This window comes from Artemia franciscana, chromosome 11 (assembly GCF_032884065.1).
Source record: "Artemia franciscana chromosome 11, ASM3288406v1, whole genome shotgun sequence".
Lineage (NCBI taxonomy): Eukaryota > Metazoa > Arthropoda > Branchiopoda > Anostraca > Artemiidae > Artemia > Artemia franciscana.
The window spans coordinates 38,343,338-38,364,244 of NC_088873.1; the positions used below are offsets into that span (position 1 = coordinate 38,343,338).

Here is a 20,907-nt window from a genome sequence, read left to right on the forward strand (position 1 = left end):
AGTACCTGCAGTCAAATTACCACAACTAGCGCACCTGCAACTATCCTATTTTTCTTTACCTAGGTTACAATACGTTAGCTGATTTTAAGCTAGGTTCATTTCAGTTCAGCAAGCGCGCCCGCACGTTTGCTGAGCCAAAATAGATCTAGCTTAAAATCAATTAGCATAATTTAACCTATGTTAAGAAAAATAGGTTGGTTCCAGGTACGCTCGTTGTGGTAGGTTGACTGCAGGTAGCCAGGGGGCGTAGGTTGGTTGCAAGTACCTGGGAGGCAGCTTTAGGTATACCCTGTTCTCGAAATGTTTGGGCCATGAACAAAAATCTGGGCTCTAACATGTAAGAAAAAGGCGCACAAGTTTCACGAAGACAAAAATCAACATGCAAAAAGTTCTCTGAAGATTAAACCAAAATATAACAAATTTCTTGAAGACATAAATTAAATACATTAAGTTTCGGGCCGATATTTCGAACCAAAATATAACAAGTTTCTTGAAGACCATAAATTATATACATTAGGTTTCGGGCCGATATAATCTATACGCAACACGTTTCACGGACAAAACCAGCATGCGCCATGTTTTACGGTGAAAATACCAACTTGCTTTAGTGAAACAAGTTTCACTAAAAAAAAATCGTGATAAATTAAGGTTCAACATAATCAACATACAACAAGTTCCACCCACAAAATTGGTTTTAAGAGGAGAAAATCAATATACAAGTTTCACGAATAGAAAAATCAACATCCAACAACATTTGCAAAGAAGAAATAAAAAAATAACAAGTTTCTCAAAAACACAAATCAATATACATTAAGTTTGCTTGAGAAATTATCCACATGTAACGATTTTCACGAAAAAACAGCATGCATTATGTTTCACGAAAAAAAACCAAAGTGCAATAGGATTCACAAAGAAAAATAGCATGGTAAATTAAGTTTCACGAAAGAATAAGTCAACATACGACAAGTTTCTCGGAGAAAAATGTCAAGATAAATTAGGTTTTACAAAACAAAATGAGCATGCAACAATTTCCACGAACAAAATCGGTTTCACGATGAGAAAAATCAATGTACATGTTTCATGAAGAGAAAAATCAACAAGCAACAAGTTTCATGAAGAAGAAATAAAACTACATCATGTTTTTTGAAGACATAAATCCAGATGTGTTAAGTTTCTTGAAGAAATAATCCGCATTCAACGAGTTTCACGAACAAAATTCAGCATGCATCATATTTTACAAAGAATAAACCGACATGCAACGAGTTTCACGAAGAAAGTTGAATTAGTGAAGTCGAATTAGTGAAGATAAATTAAGTCTTACGAACAAAAATCAGCACGCAAAGAGGTCCACGAACAAACCCGGTTTCGTGAGGCTAAAAATCAATATATAAGTTTCACGAACAGAAAAATCAGCATGCAACAAGTTTCATGAAGAAGAGGTGAAAATACAATATATTTCTCGACGACATAAATCGGGATTTTTCAGTTCCCTGAAAAAAAACATCATGGAAGAATGGAATCTCAAAAATAATGCCTTGAAAGAAAATGAAATCCCAAAGAATAAAACGCCTTGAAAGAAATCTGAAATCGTTAAGAAAAAATATCTTAAAGTATTAAATTACACACATGTGTGCATCGTCATTACTTAATACCCAACGTGTGCACTTCCATTATATCTTTCCCAAGAAATCTACCAAGTCATGCAAGATTACGTTACCCCCGCATGAATCTACCAAGTCACGCAAGATTGCGTTACATTCCAATTGTGCACCGCCATTGCGTAACACCCACATATGTGCCCCCTTCAGTTACAACCGGGGATTCACCGCTACACTAGTAGACTTTGACATTCCTGATTAGGTAAAAATCAAACCCTATTACACAATAAGCAAAGAAATCCTGATTTAAAGAATCCCTGGTCCTCGCAGGTTTTTTAAGAAAAAACACTCTCTAAGACGTAGTGTACTATATCGTTACAGTGCGCTATAGTGTTGCGTCAGACTCAGGTGCGCTTAATAACGTCTTGAGGAACTAGTGGCTCCTTTTGCACACCCCTTGTGTGGGTGCCCGAACCTTAAAAGCCCTCACTACTAATCTCATAACTTACAGGCCTCTCCCCATGGACTGTGGGGGTTCATTATACAACTAAAGACATAATTATTTGATCGTTCAACTATACTGAATAAAATTGTTATCTCAAAATTTTGATTAAATAAATCAAAAACAAAAAGAAAACAGATAAACACGCATCCGTAACCTGTATTCTGGAAAAATATAGCAAAATTCCACGTTTTTACAGATAGGAACTTGAAACTTCTATAGTATGGTTATCTGGGCCGCTGAATCTGAATCTGGCAAATTTTCTCAGGCTCGTAACTTTTGCTGGGTAACACTAAATTGATGAATCTTATATATTCGGAATCAGCATTATAAGTTGATTCGTTTGATATATCTATTGATACTAACATTCCACTTTTTAGAGTCTCGGTTACTATTGAGCCGAGTCGCTCCTTTACTTACATTTCATTACTGTGAAGTGTTTGATTCTGGTTGAGAAAATTGTTAGTCGCTAGGTTTTTGGTGAGGACTGACCTTTCTTTATTTGGATTTATGTTTCTTTTCACCTGTTATTTTATTCCCCACTGTTAGCTTTTTAAATCTTCCTATCTGGGTTTTTGTTTCATTTTGAAATCCAAGCTGGTTTTTTTTTGTCTTTTTATTGATTTCATTCACTTATTTTCTAGTCTATAGTGTTTCAATTTTACCTCAATAGATGAGAACTAGACATTTTGAGACTTTTTCTAATGCTGCTTAAAAGAAGCAGTCCCTTTTTCGTTTTCTTTGCTTTTTCTTTTTAACGCTGGCAGGCTAATGTGGTTTATAGAATTGTATTTATATGTAAAGCGTTGAACCTTTATGTTCATTATAACTTAACGCGTAAAACTGTTTAATTTAAGAGCTGATTTCTCAGAATGAAAGTAGATGGGTGGGATTCAGTGGAGTCAATTTGAGAGGGAGTATTTTCTCTTTAAAAAACAAACAAAAAAGCCTACAACATAAACACCGAATACCTAAGAAATTAAAAAAGGAGACAAACATGGAGGAAAATAAAACACACACTAAAATGGAAAATAGCAATGAGCAAATGCTTTGTCTAATGAACAAAATCAAATATAATTTTCAACTTCTCTGTAAAAAAAAAATTGCTTGAAATTTAACATGTTTTTTTAATGTTCATCAACAAAAAAATGGAATTTCAACAGCTGAAAATCGTGTTACAAAGATTAACATTTGCACAACCACTTGTGCCAACGTAACAGCAATAACACCATATAACAGCAACAGCCTGGACAGTTAGCAACAGTACATAACAGCAGCATGGACGGTCCCCAATAAAGAACTTCCAATGTGATACAGAACTTGTCTTTCTCCCGCTCAAAGACAGACTGGAAGGTTTCTCTGAGTTTTGTTTGTGTTTTAGACTAACTGTGTCCTGTTTTAGAATAAACATATTCCTGTCTTGTGATTATGTAAAAACGGCCTAAATAGTTTGTTTCTTTTTTATTAATGCACTGTAACTATTCCAGAAGCAATGCAAGATTTTTAAGAACCTATGATATTCTTCTATTCCTCCCAAATATTAATTAAAATCCAGGAATGTTTGTACATCAATATGTGTATATAGGAACGTTTATAAATAAATTTACTTTAAAGGGCACCAAATTAAATTTTAATATGATAATCAAGAAATTTCAATCTACATTGCAAATCCAAACTTTTATATTAATAATACCTATATACGTTGAGAATTATATTTCTACTGGAAAGTACATAAATATTGATAATTTCAACAATTTGTTGAACTTCAAACACGAATCAGAGTGTAAACAAAAAAAATACATTTTTTGTTTTTACTCTTTTTAAATTCCAGCAAAAATTTTGTTGAAGTCCATTTTTTTTTTTTTTATGGCACTTGGTATTAACCAAGTGACATATAGCAGTCGCCAATTCTGTCGGTCTGTCTGTCTGTCTGTCTGTCTGTCGGTCTGTCCCGGTTTTGCTACTTTAGGCACTTCCAGGTAAGCTAGGACGATGAAATTTGGCAAGCGTATCAGTGACCGGACCAGATTAAATTAGAAATAGTCGTTTTCCCGATTTGACCATCTGGGGGGGAGTGGGGGCCCGATTAATTCGCAAAAAATAGAAAAAATGAAGTATTTTTAACTTATCAGCGGGTATTTGGATCTTAATGAAATTTAATGTTTGGAATGATATTGTGTCTTAGAGCTTTTATTTTAAATCGCGACCGGATCTGATGACATTGGGGGGAGTTGGAGGGAGAAAACCTAAAGTCCCGGTTCTGCTACTTTAGGCACTTCCAGGTAAGCTAGGACGATGAAATTTGGCAAGCGTATCAGGGACCGACCAGATTAAATTAGAAATAGTCGTTTTCCCGATTTGACCATCTGGGGGGGGAGTAGGGGCCGGTTAATTCGGAAAAATAGAAAAAATGAAGTATTTTTAACTTATGAGCGGGTGATTGGATCTTAATGAAATTTGATGTTTGGAATGATATTGTGTCTCAGAGCTCTTATTTTAAATCCCGACTGGGTCTGATGACATTGTAGAAATAGTCGTTTTCCCGATTTGACCATCTGGGGGGAGAGTAGGGGCCGGTTAATTCGGAAAAATAGAAAAAATGAAGTATTTTTAACTTATGAGCGGGTGATTGGATCTTAATGAAATTTGATGTTTGGAATGATATTGTGTCTCAGAGCTCTTATTTTAAATCCCGACTGGGTCTGATGACATTGGGGGGAGTTGGAGGGGGGAAACCTAAAATCTTGGAAAACACTTAGAGTAGAGGGATCGGGATGAAACTTGATGGGAAAAATAAGCGCAAGTCCTAGATACATGATTGACATGATCGGAACTTAGTTGCTCTCTTAGGGGTAGTTGGGGGGGGGGGGGGAGTAAGTCTTAAAAATTAGAAAAATGAGGTATTTTCAACTTACGAACGGGTGATCGGATCTCAATGAAATTTGATGTTTAGAAGGATATCGTGTCTTAGAGCTCTTATTTTAAATCCCGACCGGATCTGGTGATGGGGGCGGTGAGTTGGGAGGGGGAAACCTAAAACTTGGAAAACACTTATAGTGGAGGGATCGGGATGAAACATGGTGGGAAAAATAAACACAAGTCCTAGATAGATGATTGACATAAACGGAACGGATCCGCTCTCTTTTGGGTAGTTGGGGGGGGGGGTTAATCCTGAAAAATTAGAAAAAATGAGGTATTTTTAACTTACGAACAGGTGATTGGATCTCCATGAAATTTGATTTTTAGAAGGATATCGTGGCTCAAAGCTCTTATTTTAAATCCTGACCGGATCTGGTGACATTGGGGGAAGTTTGGGGTGGGGAGACCTAAAATGATGGGAAACGCTTAGATTTAAAATTGAGGTATTTGTAACTTACGAAAGGGTAACCAGATCTTAATTAAATTTGATATTTAGAAGGATCTTGTGCTATAGTTCTAATTTCAAATTCCGACCAGATCCTGTGACATTCGGGGGAGTTGGAAGGGCGGATCCGGTCTCTTTGGGGGAGTGGGGGCGAGGGTTAATTCTGAAAGATTATAAAAATTAGGTATTTTTAACTTACGATTTAGGAAGGAAACATGTTTGAGAAGGAAGCATGATAAGAAAACAATTTACAATATGCATAACAATTGTAGCAAACAGATTTTGCATGGAACCCCCTATATTTTACCTCCCCCCCCCTTAATGTGTAAATATACAGTCGAAATTATATATTTCCCCTCTATTCCCCCAATGCGTCTCTCTTGTTAAAATGCGTAAAGTGGGCTTGCTTACAGGTAACATTATCTATAGAGCGAAGCTCCATGAGCCCCGCTGGCAGCGGGGTGAGGTTTATATTCTATATTTTTTCAAAAAAGTGTTAAAAAAAACCTCATACTAGGTTTTTTAAATAAATATAGAACAACATATATAAAACAAATTCCAATTTATTCAAACAATTAAAAGATCAGTTTTTTATGCAAGTTATTTTTTAGAAATGATTTCATTTTTTTGTGATTCATATTTAGTCTATGGGTCCGATTCTACGTCTTCTTCGCTTAGGGGTGGTGCTTCTAAATCTTCTAAAGTTGTATCTATGTCAATCCCGTGAATGACCAGTCTACTGATTACTGCAGTATATGAGGCTTCTTTAAGTATGGCCAGTTCCTCTTCGGGCATTAATAGGATGTCAGCAAACTGAAAAAAAAAATCTTTTAATTTGTGTGTTTTTTTTCTCGTGAATGGGTTGCTATTGGGTCGACTTTTCAATGAGATCACAAAGACGAATATTTATTGGACGATTTCCTTGTGAACTACAACTAAGCAAAAGCCCAAGTCTTATTAGGAATGGTATTTCCATAGGGAATGGTTGTGAAAAAAAGTATTTTGAAAATAATATATCTTTCTACTTGAAATTAGCGATTTTCTGGTAAAACTTTTTTTTATTTTATTTTTGAATGTTTTTGAATTAATGCACGTTTTGATTTTGGTTCACCGCACATGAATAATTAAAACCTAAGACGAACATTTATTGGACGATTTTCTTTTGAACTACAATAAAACAAAAGCTCAAGTCTTTCTAGGAATGGTATTCCCATATGGAATGGTTGTGAAAAAAAAAGTATTTTGAAAATAATATGTTTTTCTACTTGAAATTAGCAATTTTCTGATTAGCGCTTGTCTATATCCAGCTTTCCTGTTTTCCAATTATTATATAGCCTTATAGCATAGGTGGTTTGAAAGGTATTAGATAGTACCCGATTTCGAATATTTTGTTTATAAGAATAACTTAAATACTTACATTGGGATTTATTGATACCATCTGTCCATTGATGAAGACTCCTTCTTCATCTCGGACTATGGTTGGATTTGGAATTCTTATAACTTGACGTTGAGGCAGGGCGGGGTGGCGTCCCAGGCTGATTAATTTGGTTGGGACGATCAGTGATGGAACCAGGTTTGTACTATTCCTGAAGATATTTATATTGGCGTTCACTATTGCATATCTATCAAGAATAGTAACGTCATATTTTTTATCTGGTTTTTCCCAAAGCATCATCTGTGCCACTGCTGTCAGGTCGTCACTGGCTATTATTAGTTTTGTTGTCGGCCGGTTGCTGGCTGTTGGTTGCAACCTTTCTATCTTTAATAGCAAACCAACAAAACTAATGAGTTTGTTCGCATTTTCGGCGTTGGACGCGTATATTAAATCGTGTAGATTTAGAAGTTGCAGTACTGGTAGACTCTCTGCAACTGGGAAAATAGGAAGTTACAAATACGATAATTGCGGATATACTTGACCCCTCCCCCCTAACCGATAAACTGAGATCATACACCCCTCGTCGGTTTTATAAAGTCGAAAACTACAGGTGTAACAGCATTGAGTTAATAAAAGTTACAATAGAGCATCCACAACAGACAAATTTCATATTCTGTATTTACAAGCCAAACCACGTGCGCATTAATACACTCATTAACTGCATTAGCGACTTACTAACCCCATGTATTGACAACGGTCATACAATATTGTTAGGGGACTTTAATATAAACAGTAAAGAAACAACAAATACTGAATACAATACTTTACAACATGCCCTTAGTAATCTTCGACTTCTACAGCTCATACAAGAGCCCACTACAATTAACGGCTCAACAATAGATCTGATTTTTACAAACATACTTTCTGATCAACAACATTCCGGAGTCCTAGAACAATATTACAGCGACCATTATCCCATTTTCATCACTTTTCCAAAATATGCTAAAAAAGATAAAACATCAAAAAGAAAAATTCGACAAGAATACAACAATGAAACAATAAAAACAAGAAGAATACAATAGAATTCACGAAGAAAAAAAAACGCCAAATGTAACTAATTTATTTTCTTTACAGGTAGAATACCGAACAAGAAGAGACTATAGAAACATTGTATTTTCAAGTTTATCTTTATAATAATTGCCAATAAACAAAGTACAGCAAATTCGATAACTCTAGTACCGAGTCTAACTTTAGGTTCTGACCTTCTCACAAGTGCCAAATGAGCTCTTGGCTCTTGGCTCTTCCGACCTCGTACCATATGAGCTCTCGGCTCTTCCGACCTCGTCACAAGTGCCATATGAGCTACACTTACCCCCCCCCCCCCCCAACAAGCCATTCAAAGAAAACGAAGAAACGTTCGAACAGAAGCTAGAATACCTGAAATTATGGAAAGAAATCGAAAAATTACTAAACAGTTTGAAACTTGGGTCTGATCTAACTTTTGAGGCCTTTAACTATTTTAAACACTGATGAAGAAACGTACATCAAATTCTGAAAAATAAGAAAAATAACGTATTTTTAACTTACGAAGGAGTGATCGGATCTTCATGAAACTTCATATTTAGAAGGACCTCGTAACTCTGATATCTTATTTTAAATCTCAACCGGATCAAACGTAATTGGGGGGGGGGGGGGCAGTTGGGGGGACCGGAAATCTTAGAAAATACTTAAAGCGGTGAGATCAGGATGAAACTGGATGGGAAGAATAGAAACCTGTCTAAGATACGTGACTGACATAACTGGACCGGATTTGCTCTCTTTGGTGGAATTGGGAGGGGGGAGGTAATTTTGAAAATTGAGGTATTTGTAACTTACGAAAGGGTGACCAGATCTTAATGAAATTTGATATTTAGAAGGATCTTGTGCTATAAAGTTTAACTTTAGGTTCTGACCTTCTCACAAGTGCCAAATGAGCTCTTGGCTCTTGGCTCTTCCGAACTCGTACCATATGAGCTCTCGGCTCTTCCGACCTCGTCCAAATGAGCTCTTGGCTCTTCCGACCTCGTACCATATGAGCTTTCGGCTCTTCCGACCTCGTCACAAGTGCCATATGAGCTCTTAGCTCTTGTCTTATCTGGAATTGAACCAGAAACATCAGCCATGCGTGGGTATCAAGGAAATAAAAGTGAAACAAAAATAAATAAAAACATATACATACACAAAATATAATACAAAATATATATACATATATATATATATATATATATATATATATATATATATATATATATATATATATATATATATATATATATATATATATATATATATATATATATATATATATATATATATATATACCTTTGTTGTACTTTTATGATGGAAAGGCGCTGTGGTCTTTGCCGTTATTTACAAAAAAAATGTTTTAACAAGAAACAAGAAGAAGAATAATAAAAAGAAAATCTATTGATAATGTCTTGCTTCTTATGATTTGTAGACGAAATTTTGAAGTTTTTACGATTTTTCTTCGAAGTTGTGTCCCTTCGAAACAAAATCGTACGTGCTTTCTTGCTGAATGACATAACCGTCCGGTAATCTAGAACATGTTCTCCTTGCAGGAAAACAGCATTTAATTTTAGGAGAAATCAACGGTCGGTTGTTCTTGGGACATTGTGATACGAAGTGTTGCAATATTTAATAGCCTGTTGCAACATTAAACTATGGATCAGCGACGTTTTCAACTAGGGGTTTATGTGTCGACAGAAATTAAGGGATGGACAGACGAAATGTTTTCATTCAACGTTTTAAAGGGGTACATGTGCCAATGATGAACTGCTATTTTACAAAAAAAGATGGTGTCTTGGCTAATTATTTTAAATGTCTTCAATATTGATGCTAAACGAAGATAATTTGCTTACCAAGCCATAGAGTTGCATACAAAGTTCGAGGGGGCTGACCTCCTGGCACCTGTGTATATATCATAGCACCACATATGCCACACAGTTCCGCCATGTCTGGCACAATACCGCAACTCTTGGTACAGTCCCCAAAACGCTTGGCACACTTCCCAAAACGCTTGGCAAAGTTCCACCTTGCTTGGCACACGCTACCCAGTGTGAATGATTTCTGACATACAGCGACTCCCAAATCAAGTTAGCTAGTAAGTAACTTCATAGCCCTAATATACATATTTTTAATCCTGAAACCTATATGAAGTAGCTCTTGCTGGTAAATGGAGTGACCCATGACAACAACAACTAACTTCCCTCCCCCCTCTCTCAAACAAAATAGAAAAAAGAAAATTGACAACAACATACAAAAAGTATGATTCGTGCCAGCAAAAACACCCCCTCCCCCCAAAAAAAGAAAAACATTAACAAGAGTACAGCAAAAGAATAGACTTCCTTGCGGATTACAAATACGTGAGGTGAGATTTATTTGTTTTTATCTGTATATATTAAATAAAAAAACAAGTTTTTTTTAACTGCAAGTAAGGAGTGACATTAAAACTTAAAAGGAAAAATAAACTATTCAGCATATGAAAGGGGTTGTCCCCTCCTCAGCGCCTCCCTCTTTACGCCAAATTTCGGCTCTTTGTCACAGCTCTACTTTTTAAAACAATAAAAAACTTTAGCGTAAAGAGCGAGGAACAATTTTCTTACTCGTAGTTAAAATAAACTTTTTTAATTAATTTGTGAACGTTTTTGAAATAATACATGTTTTGATTTTGGCTCGCCGCACATGAATAATTAAAACGAAATTTGCATATATATATATATATATATATATATATATATATATATATATATATATATATATATATATATATATATATATATATATGGCTAAATGGCTTTCTTATAGTTTTGATTGGACGATTTTGATAAAAGAAAATGGATGGGGAAGGAGGTTTAGTTGCCCTCGGTATTGTGGCGTATTGTGGAGGAGACAAACCCCCTTATATACGTAATAATTTCTGTTCGTTTTAGGTTTTAACGCTGTTCCTTACTTCCAGCTGAAATTTTTTTTTTTTAAATAATGCTTGATGCGACTCCTTCATGGAAATTATCTTCCTTCATGATAAAGTCTTCCATTAAAAGATCTTCCCATGTAACCCCCTCTCCGGACCCCTCCCCTTCAACACGACAGTTCGTTACCACGAACTGCTTGAAATTTTAATTTTGTCCATATTTTTTGCATAAGAAAACTTTCATTTAATTTCGAAAAAGGTGGGGGGAGTCCCCTAGGAGTGCTTTGATCCCGACGAAAACTGCGTCATAAATTCAACATGTTGTGAACAAAACAAAGATTTCAAGCTCACATTTGCAAAAACATGAAATTTCGTTTACTTCCCATGAAGGATAGTCACTGATGTATCTCAAATGTACGTTTTATACAGTTATGCCGAATGATGAGCTGTTTCTTTTTACGGAAAAGATGTTGCATTCTTGGCAAATTATTTTAAATTCCTGAAGCATGGACACAAAACGAAGATAATTTGCTTACCAAGAAACCTAACAAATCTAATATTGAAAATAACCCAAACTATTGAGAACTTTCAACTTCAACTATTGAGAACTTATTCAAACTTCAAAATCAACCTAAACAGGGGCTCAAAATAAGTGTCAACCTAGAGAGCAATCATAATTTAAAAGCTGTTGTAAAATATTCTCATATTGAATAAATACGGCTGTTTTCAGCTCAAAATAAATACTACATCGGTCCAACTTTTAAAACCCTTTAAAGCAACTTTTGGTATCAAACAGAGCGACCTATGCCAACAGTAACTTAAACCTTATAAAACTCAAATTGATACAAAAAAAGGATATAAGAAAGGATATAACAGGGATATAAAGAATGTAAAGCATATAAGGAAATGATATAATAATATAACAACACAAGAAAAGGATATAAAGGATATAAGGAAAGGATATAACGCTATAACAATACAACAAAAGGATATAAAAAAGGACGTAACAGTAATATAAGGATTTAAAGGATAGAAAGAAAGGATATAACATTAAAAAAAACTCAAAATAGGATATAAATGGGATTTAAGGATATAAAGGATATAAGGAAAGGACATAACGATGCAGAAAAAGGACATAAAAAAGGATATGATAGGAATAAAAGGATGTAAATGATATAAGGTAAGGATATAACAATATAACAATACAAAAAAAGGATATGCTTTTGTTGCAGATTGCAAATCTATGAGACTTACTAGTTTTAAATTACCCACAAAAAACCATTAATTGAAGAATAATTTTCACTTGAATGTAGAAATAGGAGGGGCGCCCCCAGAGGCGGCTTTGTCCTGGAGATAACCGCATCATAGTTTCAATATATTCTGGATCTTACAAGTAGTGACGTCACTTGCCGAGGCAGGGGGACTGTGTCTCTATATATCCCCCATAGATACTTACTAGTTTTAAATTACCCACAAAAAAAACATTAATCTATATATATAAAAATAAGTTGTCTGTCTGTCTGTGGATGTGTGGATGGATGTGTCAGGTGACGTCACCTGAAAAAACTGGATCAGGTGACGTCAAAACTGAAAAAACTAAAAAAGGCAAAAACTACAAAAAAAACTAAAAACTAATAAAAAAAATAAAAAAGCTAAAAAACTAAAAAAACTATAAAGGTAAAAACCAATAAAAAACTAAAAAAAAAACTGAAAAAACTAAAAATAGGCAAAAACTACAAAAAAAAACTAAAAACTAATAAAAAAAGTAAAAAAGCTAAAAAACTAAAAAAACTAAAAAAACTAAAAAAAGGTAAAAAACTAAAAAAAATAAAAAATAAAAAAAAAATAAAAAAAAGGAAAAAACTGAAAAATAAGCTAAAATAAAGGTAAAAACCAATAAAAAACTAAAAAAAAAGGAAAAAACTAATAAATGACGACACTCAAAGAGAAAGCGACCAGGACAAAAGGAATGTTCGATTAGCAATCAACAAAGCACCGGGACACAGGGAGTATAAATGACGACCAGGACATAAGTAAAAAAAAAAACTATCTATATATATAAAAATAAGTTGTCAAACTAAAAAAAGGCAAAAACTACAAAAAAAACTAAAAACTAATAAAAAAGCTAAAAAACTAAAAAAACTAAAAAAAAGGCAAAAACTACAAAAAAAACTAAAAACTAATAAAAAAAAATAAAAAAGCTAAAAAACTAAAAAAACTAAAAAAACTAAAAAAAGGTAAAAAACTAAAAAAACTAAAAACTAAAAAAAAAATAAAAAAAAGGAAAAAACTGAAAAATAAGCTAAAATAAAGGTAAAAACCAATAAAAAACTAAAAAAAAACTGAAAAAACTAAAAAAAGGCAAAAACTACAAAAAAACTAAAAACTAATAAAAAAAGGAAAAAACTGAAAAATAAGCTAACATAAAGGTAAAAACCAATAAAAAACTAAAAAGAAAAAAAGGAAAAAACTAAAAAAAATTTTCATCTAAAAAACTAAAAAAAACTAAAAAAGGTAAAAACTAAAAGAACTAAAAAAGAAAAAAATAAATGACGACACTCAAAGAGAAAGCGACCAGGACAAAAGGAATGTTCGATTAGCAATCAACAAAGCACCGGGACATAGGGAGTATAAATGACGACCAGGACATAAGTAAAAAAAAAATTAACAAAACTAAAAAGAAGGTAAAAACTACAAAAAAACTAAAAAGAAAAAAAAACTAAAAACTAATAAAAAAACTAAAAAATCTAAAAATCTAAATAAACTAAAAAAGAAAAAAAAGGAAAAAAATAAAGGAGAAAAACAAAACTAAAAAACGAATGTATATACAGACCGGTACACCGGGATACAAATGACGACCGGGACAGAGGGAATATAAATGACGACCGGGACACAGGGACACAACTACAACGGGGACACCGGGGGAAACAGGGGGATATAAATGACGACCGGGACAAAAAAACTAAAAAGAAAAAAAAACTAAAAACTAATAAAAAAACTAAAAAATCTAAAAATCTAAATAAGCTAAAAAAGAAAAAAAAAGGAAAAAAATAAAGGAGAAAAACAAAACTAAAAAACGAATGTATATACAGACCGGGACACCGGGATACAAATGACGACCGGGACACAGGGAATATAAATGACGACCGGGACACAGGGACACAACTACAACGGGGACACCGGAGGAAACAGGGGGATGTAAATGACGACCGGGACACCGGGACAGGGAATGGTCGATTAGCAATCACCATCAACAAAGCTCAAGGGCAATCATTAGAATCATGAGGTATAGATCTGAATACAGATTGTTTTCCCATGGACCATTATATGTTGCATGTTCAAGAGTCGGTAAACCTGACAATCTATTTATATGCAAAGACAATGGGACAGCAAAGAATGTTGTATATTCGCAAGTTTTACGTAGTTAAAACCATATATATATATATCTATCTATATTCACAGGTGGGACATAGGGACACAACTACAATGGCGCGTAACTATTATGGCGCGTAACGACTTACGCGCGCGGGGGGGGCTTGGGGGGGGGCGAAGCGCCCCCACCAACTAGGTGTTGGGGTGGCGCGAAGCGCCACCCCAACAGCTAGTTGAAGAATAATTTTCACTTGAATGTAGAAATAGGAGGGGCGCCCCCAGAGGCGGCGTTGTCCTGGAGATAACCGCATCATGTTACAAGTAGTGACTTCACTTGCCGAGGCAGGGGGACTGTGTCTCTACATATCCCCCATAGATTTTAAATAAAACTTTTTCGGGTATTTTCATTGAAAAGTACATTTTTTCGACATTTCGTTGAAAAAATAGCAAACTTTCCCTCCCAAGATTTTGTAAAAACACAGACTCCCCCCTTCCAATTTTCTGAATTGACACCACTATTTAGAAGCAGAGGTTTCAAGCTCGCATGTCCAAAAATATGATTTGTGCATGTTTCCTGTAGAGAATGATCACTGATATATGTATATATGTTTTCTACTTTTTTTTCCAAGGGTAATCGTGTCGAACACGAGGTGAAAGAAAATCAGCAGAGGGCTGAAATTAAAAATTCAAAAATTTTGAAAAATGAATAGTTAGAAAAGTAGAAAAGAAAAAGTTTTATGTTAATATTCTTCTTTTAGTTTTATTTCTTTTAAAGACATAGAGCAATGGTGCCTAAATTACTTTTAGAAAATGAATAGTTAAATTTTTTGAAGAAATGCATTTTATTCTTTGCAGTGATGTTTTGCAATAATGAATCTATTTTGGCTCTTATTTCTGTATTTTTCTAACACTGAAATCAAAAATTTTGCGCTGTTTTAATCAACAAAAGAGATCACACTAAAGTAAAGTGACGATTTCTATCATTCTGTGCCACAAAATTTTCAGATAATCTGGTTAGAACCTACAAAAAGCTGTTCTTATAAACTTTAAGTTTTAAATATCGTACTCTCGGGCAATGGCGTATTTTGTTCTTAAACATTTATGCACTCCATTCGGAAAAATTTGTTATTAGGGGCTATATGTATACAGTTATACCTCAGCCATTATACAATGACGAAGCTATTTTTGAGCCATGATGAAACGGATATTTTGGGTCAAATATACAGTTATACCTCGGCCATATTACATTGAAAATGGATACATCTGTGCCATAATAAAATTGTTATTATGTGCCATTTATGCAAATATAATTCGCGTAAACCACATTGGCGTGCCATCACAAAAAAAGAGAAAAGAAAAACAAGAAAAGGGTTTTGTAAAGCCAACGGAAATACTGGATGAAACAATATTTTGGAATCAGGATTTTTGGCTTTAAAATTTTAAATTCTCCTATTTTTTCATTTTATCTGTTTGTCATTTATGTGGTTTTCCTTGTTGTTTGGTTTCTAGGTTTGCTTTTTGTTGTTGTTTTTTATTTTGTTTTCCCAGTTTTTAGGTTCCCATGTTGCAATAATTTTAAGTTCTCATGTAATTCAAACCCTGTTTAACTCAACCCCGTCACCCCAATGCTGTTCAACAGGCAATTAAACCCCTGCAACAGGGTAATTTCAGTTGCGTTGAATTGGTTTAAATGAAATGGAAGCTGGGTTCAACGGGGGTAAGAGGGGGAATTGAATAAATTTTGAGTTACAGAGAGTTTTGGTCAATGGGAATCACTTAAAAGGGGAGGGGGACAAAATGGGATTGAGTTAAAAGGGAATTGAGCTAAAATGAGGTTGAGTTGAAGAGGAGTTGAGTTGAACGTAGGTTGCGTTAAATGGAATTGAATCAAAAAGAGGCTGAGTTACAAGCACAGCTAATCTTTATGGTTGACCGACCGGAGTGAGGATTTTATGTAGCTTATAATTTTTTATGGCACTTGGTATTAGCCAAGTGACATATAGCAATCGCAAATTCTGTCGATCTGTCTGTCGGTCCCGGTTTTGCTACTTTAGGCACTTCCAGGTAAGCTAGGACGATGAAATGTGGCAGGCATATCAGGGACCGGACCAGATTAAATTAGAAATATTCGTTTTCCCGATTTGACCATGGGGGAGAGTGGAGGCCGGTTAATTCGAAAAAAATAGAAAAAATGAAGTATTTTAACTTACGAACGGTTGATCAGATCTAAATAACGATGAAGACCACACTGCCTTTCCATCACAAACACCAAAAACAAGAAGAACAATAGGGAATTTTTTAAGACAATGGGAAACAAATTAGAATGAATATTTCGGCCCTATGTCCAAGGGCCGTCCTCAGCAATACAAATAAGAAAAAACAACTTACAAGAGGATAAAATCAATAAAACTAAAATGAACAGTTTTTCAAAACAGTCCCAGCATCCTTACCTCAGCGAAGTTCAACCAGGACTGATAAATAAACTGTTATGAAACGAGGCAATTCATTGAAATGAAAGAAAATGATTTAAAAAGAGGTTTTTAATGTCATCCTAGCTTTTTTCGCTGCTGATCTTATAGGTCTATTTGAGACAGGTTCTGTGTCAGACTTATAAGAATTAAATCAGAATTAAGATTAAATCAGACTTAAGAAATCAGACTTAAGATTAATAATTATATCTCCTTAAATAGGGATTTAGGAGAATGTTCACTGAATGCTTTATACACAAATTTAATTAAAAATGACCTTACGAAATATTATAAAAAACCAATAGATATTAACACAGAACCTGTCACAAATAGACCAGCAGCGAAAAAAGCTAGGCTGGCATTAAAAGCCTGTTTTTAAATCATTTTCTTTCATTTCAATGAATTGCCTCGTTTCATAACAGTTTATTTATCAGTCCTGGTTGAACTTCGCTGAGGTAAGGATGCTGGGACTGTTTTGAAAAACTGTTCATTTTAGTTTTATTGATTTTATCTTCTTGTAAGTTGTTTTTTCTTATTTATGTTGCTGAGGACGGCCCTTGGACATGGGGCCGAAATATTCATTCTAATTTATTTTCCACTGTCAACAAAAAAATCCCTATTGTTCCTCATGGTTTTGGTGTTTGTTGATCAGATCTTAATGCAATTTGATGTTTGGAAGGATATCGTGTCTATAAATCCCGACCGGATCTGGTGACATTGGGGGGGCAGGGTTTGGAAGGGGAAAACCTAAAATATTGGAAAACACTTAGAGTGGAGGGATCGGGGTGAAACTTGATGGAAAAATAAGCACCTAGATACATCATTGACATAACCGGAACGGATCCGCTCTCTTTGGGGTAGTAGGGGGGGGGTAACTTTGAAAAATTAGAAAACATGAGGTATTTTTAACTTACGAACGGGTGATTGGATCTCAATGAAATTTGATATTTAGAAGAATATCATGTCTCAAAGCTCTTATTTCAAATCCCGACCGGATCTGGTGACATTGGGGGGAGTTTGGGGGACCTAAAATCATGGAAAACGCTTAGATTGGAGGGATCGGGATGAAACTTGGTGGGAAAAACAAGCAGAAGCCTTAGGTACGTGATTGACATAATTGGAACGAATCCGCTCTATTGGAGGGGGGGGGGTTAATTCTGGAAAATTAGAAAAAATGACGTATTTTTAACTTACGAAGGAGTGATCGAATCTTCATAAAACTTCATATTTAGAAGGACCTGGTAACTCAGATCTCTTATTTTGAATCTCAACCAGATCCAGCGTCATTGGGGGCAGTTGGGGGGAGACCAGAAATCTTAGAAAATACTTAAAGCGGAGAGATTAGGACGAAACTGGATGGGAAGAATAAAAACCTGTCTAAGATACGTGACTGACATAACCGGACCGGATCTGCTCTCTTGGGTGGAGTTGGGAGGGGGGGTTTGTTCGGAAAAATGAGGTATTTGTAACTTACGAACGGGTGACTAGATCTTAATGAAATTCGATATTTACAAGGATCTTGTGCTTTAAAGCTCTATTTTTGAATTCCGGCCAGATCCTTTGACATTGGGGGGAGTTGGAGGGGAAAACCGGAATTTTTGGAAAACGTCAAAATTGGGGTATTTTTATCTTACGAATAGGTGATCGGATCTTAATGAAACTTGATATATATAGAAGGAACTTATGTCTCAGATGCTCCATTTTCAACTCGAATTTGATCCGGGGACATAGGGGGCTGGAGGAGGGAAACAAAAAATTTTGGAAAACGCTGAGAGTGGAGAGATCGGGATGAAACTTGATGGGAAGAATAAGCACAAGATGTAGATACGTGATTAACATAATAGGAACGGATCCTTTCTCTTTTAACTTAAGAACGGGTGACCGGATCTTAATGAAATTTGATATTTAGAAGGAATTCATGTCTCAGAGCTCTTATTTCAAATCCCGACCAGATCTGTTGACATTGGGGGGGAGTTGGAGGGGGAAATCTTGGAAAACGCTTGGAGTGGAGGAATTGGGATGAAGCTTGGTGGATAGAATAAGCCAATGTCATTGATACGTGATTGACGTAACCGTACTGGATTTGCTCTCTTTGGGGGAATTGGGGGGAGGGGTTCAGTGATGTGGTGAGTTTGGTGCTTCTGGACGTGCTAGGACGATGAAAATTGGTAGGCGTGCCAGGGAGCTGCACAAATTTACTTGATAAAGTCGTTTTCCCAGACTCGACCATCTGGGGGGCTAAAGGGAGAGGAAAAATTAGACAAAATGAGGTATCTATAAATTACGAGTGGGTGATCAGATCTTAATGAATTTTGATATTTAGAAGGACATCGTGACTCAGAGCTCTTATTTTAAATCCTGACCGGCATTAAGCCTCTGATTTTTCCTTTAAATCAATCTATTGATTCTTAGAATTTTTTTAGAGCTTATAACATATGAGCTCTTGGCTCTTAGCTCTTCTTGCCTCGTCACAAATGCCATATGAGCTCTTAGCTCTTGTTGAAATTAGAAAATACGGAAACCTGGAACAATTCCATCGTTATAAAATCATTTCCCACTAAGTATCAAATTGTGCTGAAAATTATGAAAAAAAACAAAAATAAAAAGGATCTTGCAGGAATTTCGATCAATTTTAATAGAAATCAAGCAACCCTTAAGTTTCAGTCTGAGGGCGCTCGCATCCCTGGGGCTTTGAAAGAAATATTTGGGGTGACTTCTTAAGGAATTTTATGCAATTACCTTCAAGGGCACTCACAGGGTGCTTTAAGTGCTCCCTTAGAATACCAAATATGTGTACAAGGTTTTCTAATGCTAAAAAAAGTGGCATTTTATTGGAAAAAACAATAGAAAAAAAATTTCAAAGCTTAACCCTTTCTTGGATTTTCTTTGCAACTCGAAAGGGGATATGGGATCGGATCGTACCCAAAGGGAAATGGGCCAGGAACAGGATAAGGGGGAAGGTTAAACATTTCAATACAATTTGAAGTCATACGAAACTACAAATATTATTTTTCAGTGTTTAACGCACTGCTTGATTTAGATGTACAAAAATGATTTGCTAGGTGCTTAGTTTTCAAAATATTGCTTTTTCGTGGTTTGAAGAAGAAAGGACGTATCATTTTTAAACTAGACCTTCACTCTTGAAAAGTTAACTATTTTCCCTTTTTCTTTTTACTTGTCAGAAGTTTAATAATGTGAAATAACCGAAGGATAGGGAAGCCAAATAACTAAGAATAACTTTTTGATCGATTCAAATCGGCTAAAGAATTCGAAATATTACTAATGGCTGCAATTTACAAGAATAAAAGGGAGGGAACATTTCTTTATGAAAATTGGAAAAAAATATTTCTCTAAAATTTGCGCGAAAAATGTTTTCCGATTTTAAAATTAAATTTATTTTTCAAGAGGTCTGTAGGGGCGATAGTTCTCTCCCTATCCCATCTAATTGGCACCCCGTTTGTTACTCTCATACAGATTATAAAAAAAAGAATAGATGCGTGATTATCGCTGGTTGGTGACGTTTACTCTACTGGCCAAAGTTAAATTTCAAATTGTAACATCCAGCATAGCCCGTGGTGTAAACTGAGGGGGGGGGTTCCTTGTCCCCCTGGATTTGAGAAGAAACCTATTTGGCTGGATTTTTGTGGAAAAATACCACCTGTTGGTTTTTTTATTAAACAAATTGAAAAATAACAAATTTGCCCACCCTTGGATTGAATACATATTCCTCCCCCTAAGTTTTCGTGAATTGACGCCACAGAGCGTAACACTGGCTCACTCCTAGTTTCCCATTGCTGCGATTTGCGGAAAACTCAATTCGAATTACGTATGTAATGTAGGGAAAAAACTTTCAAAAATATCTGAAATTCGCAGTTACGATGCGGGAAAAATTGCGATTACCCTTACCTTGTCTTATAGAAAACGAATTTCGGTGATTTTTAACTTTTATTATTAACACACAGAAGGAAAAGAATAGTTATTTCAAGATTGTAGTATATAAACAATTTAAAACCAATTACAAATTTGATTTCCGAACAGGTTTGATCGCATCCTGTTGAAAAATTTCATCACACACGGATTTGCGTTTTGCTACAAAATACTGGTAAAAGAATTGTCGCCAATCCACAAAATTACTACGGTTTCGTCCAAAACGCCCAAAACGCAGGATGTGGGAGCTAAGTGTTAACAGTGAAATCTGACCGCGAAGTTTTTTTCGCAATCTGGCCTCTACTCTTCTTTTATCTCTACGTTTACACAT

The 20,907-nt window shown here is 35.1% G+C and overlaps 2 protein-coding genes across 2 annotated transcripts in view; one reads left to right on the forward strand and one right to left on the reverse strand.

The window, feature by feature from the left end:
• Nucleotides 1–20,907, forward strand: part of LOC136033194 (rhophilin-2-B-like) — a 140,510-nt gene that overhangs the window by 4,182 nt on the left and 115,421 nt on the right. The gene's annotated exons all lie outside the window — the stretch shown is intronic.
• Nucleotides 5,881–8,197, reverse strand: LOC136033191 (uncharacterized). The gene is made up of 2 exons (XM_065713898.1): nucleotides 6,882–8,197; nucleotides 5,881–6,277 (listed from the first exon to the last, which is right to left on the reverse strand). Exons 1-2 carry the CDS (start codon nucleotides 7,137–7,139, stop codon nucleotides 6,110–6,112), a joined length of 426 nt encoding a protein of 141 aa, XP_065569970.1. The 5' UTR covers nucleotides 7,140–8,197; the 3' UTR covers nucleotides 5,881–6,109.

Bases quoted from the DNA above. Each gene is read 5' to 3' on its own strand.
- LOC136033191 (XM_065713898.1), bottom strand. From the start codon at position 7,139: ATGATGCTTTGGGAAAAACCAGATAAAAAATATGACGTTACTATTCTT. The intron at 6,278-6,881 runs GTAAGTATTTAA...TTTTTTTTTCAG, and splicing joins TGGTATCAATAAATCCCAAT to TTTGCTGACATCCTATTAAT.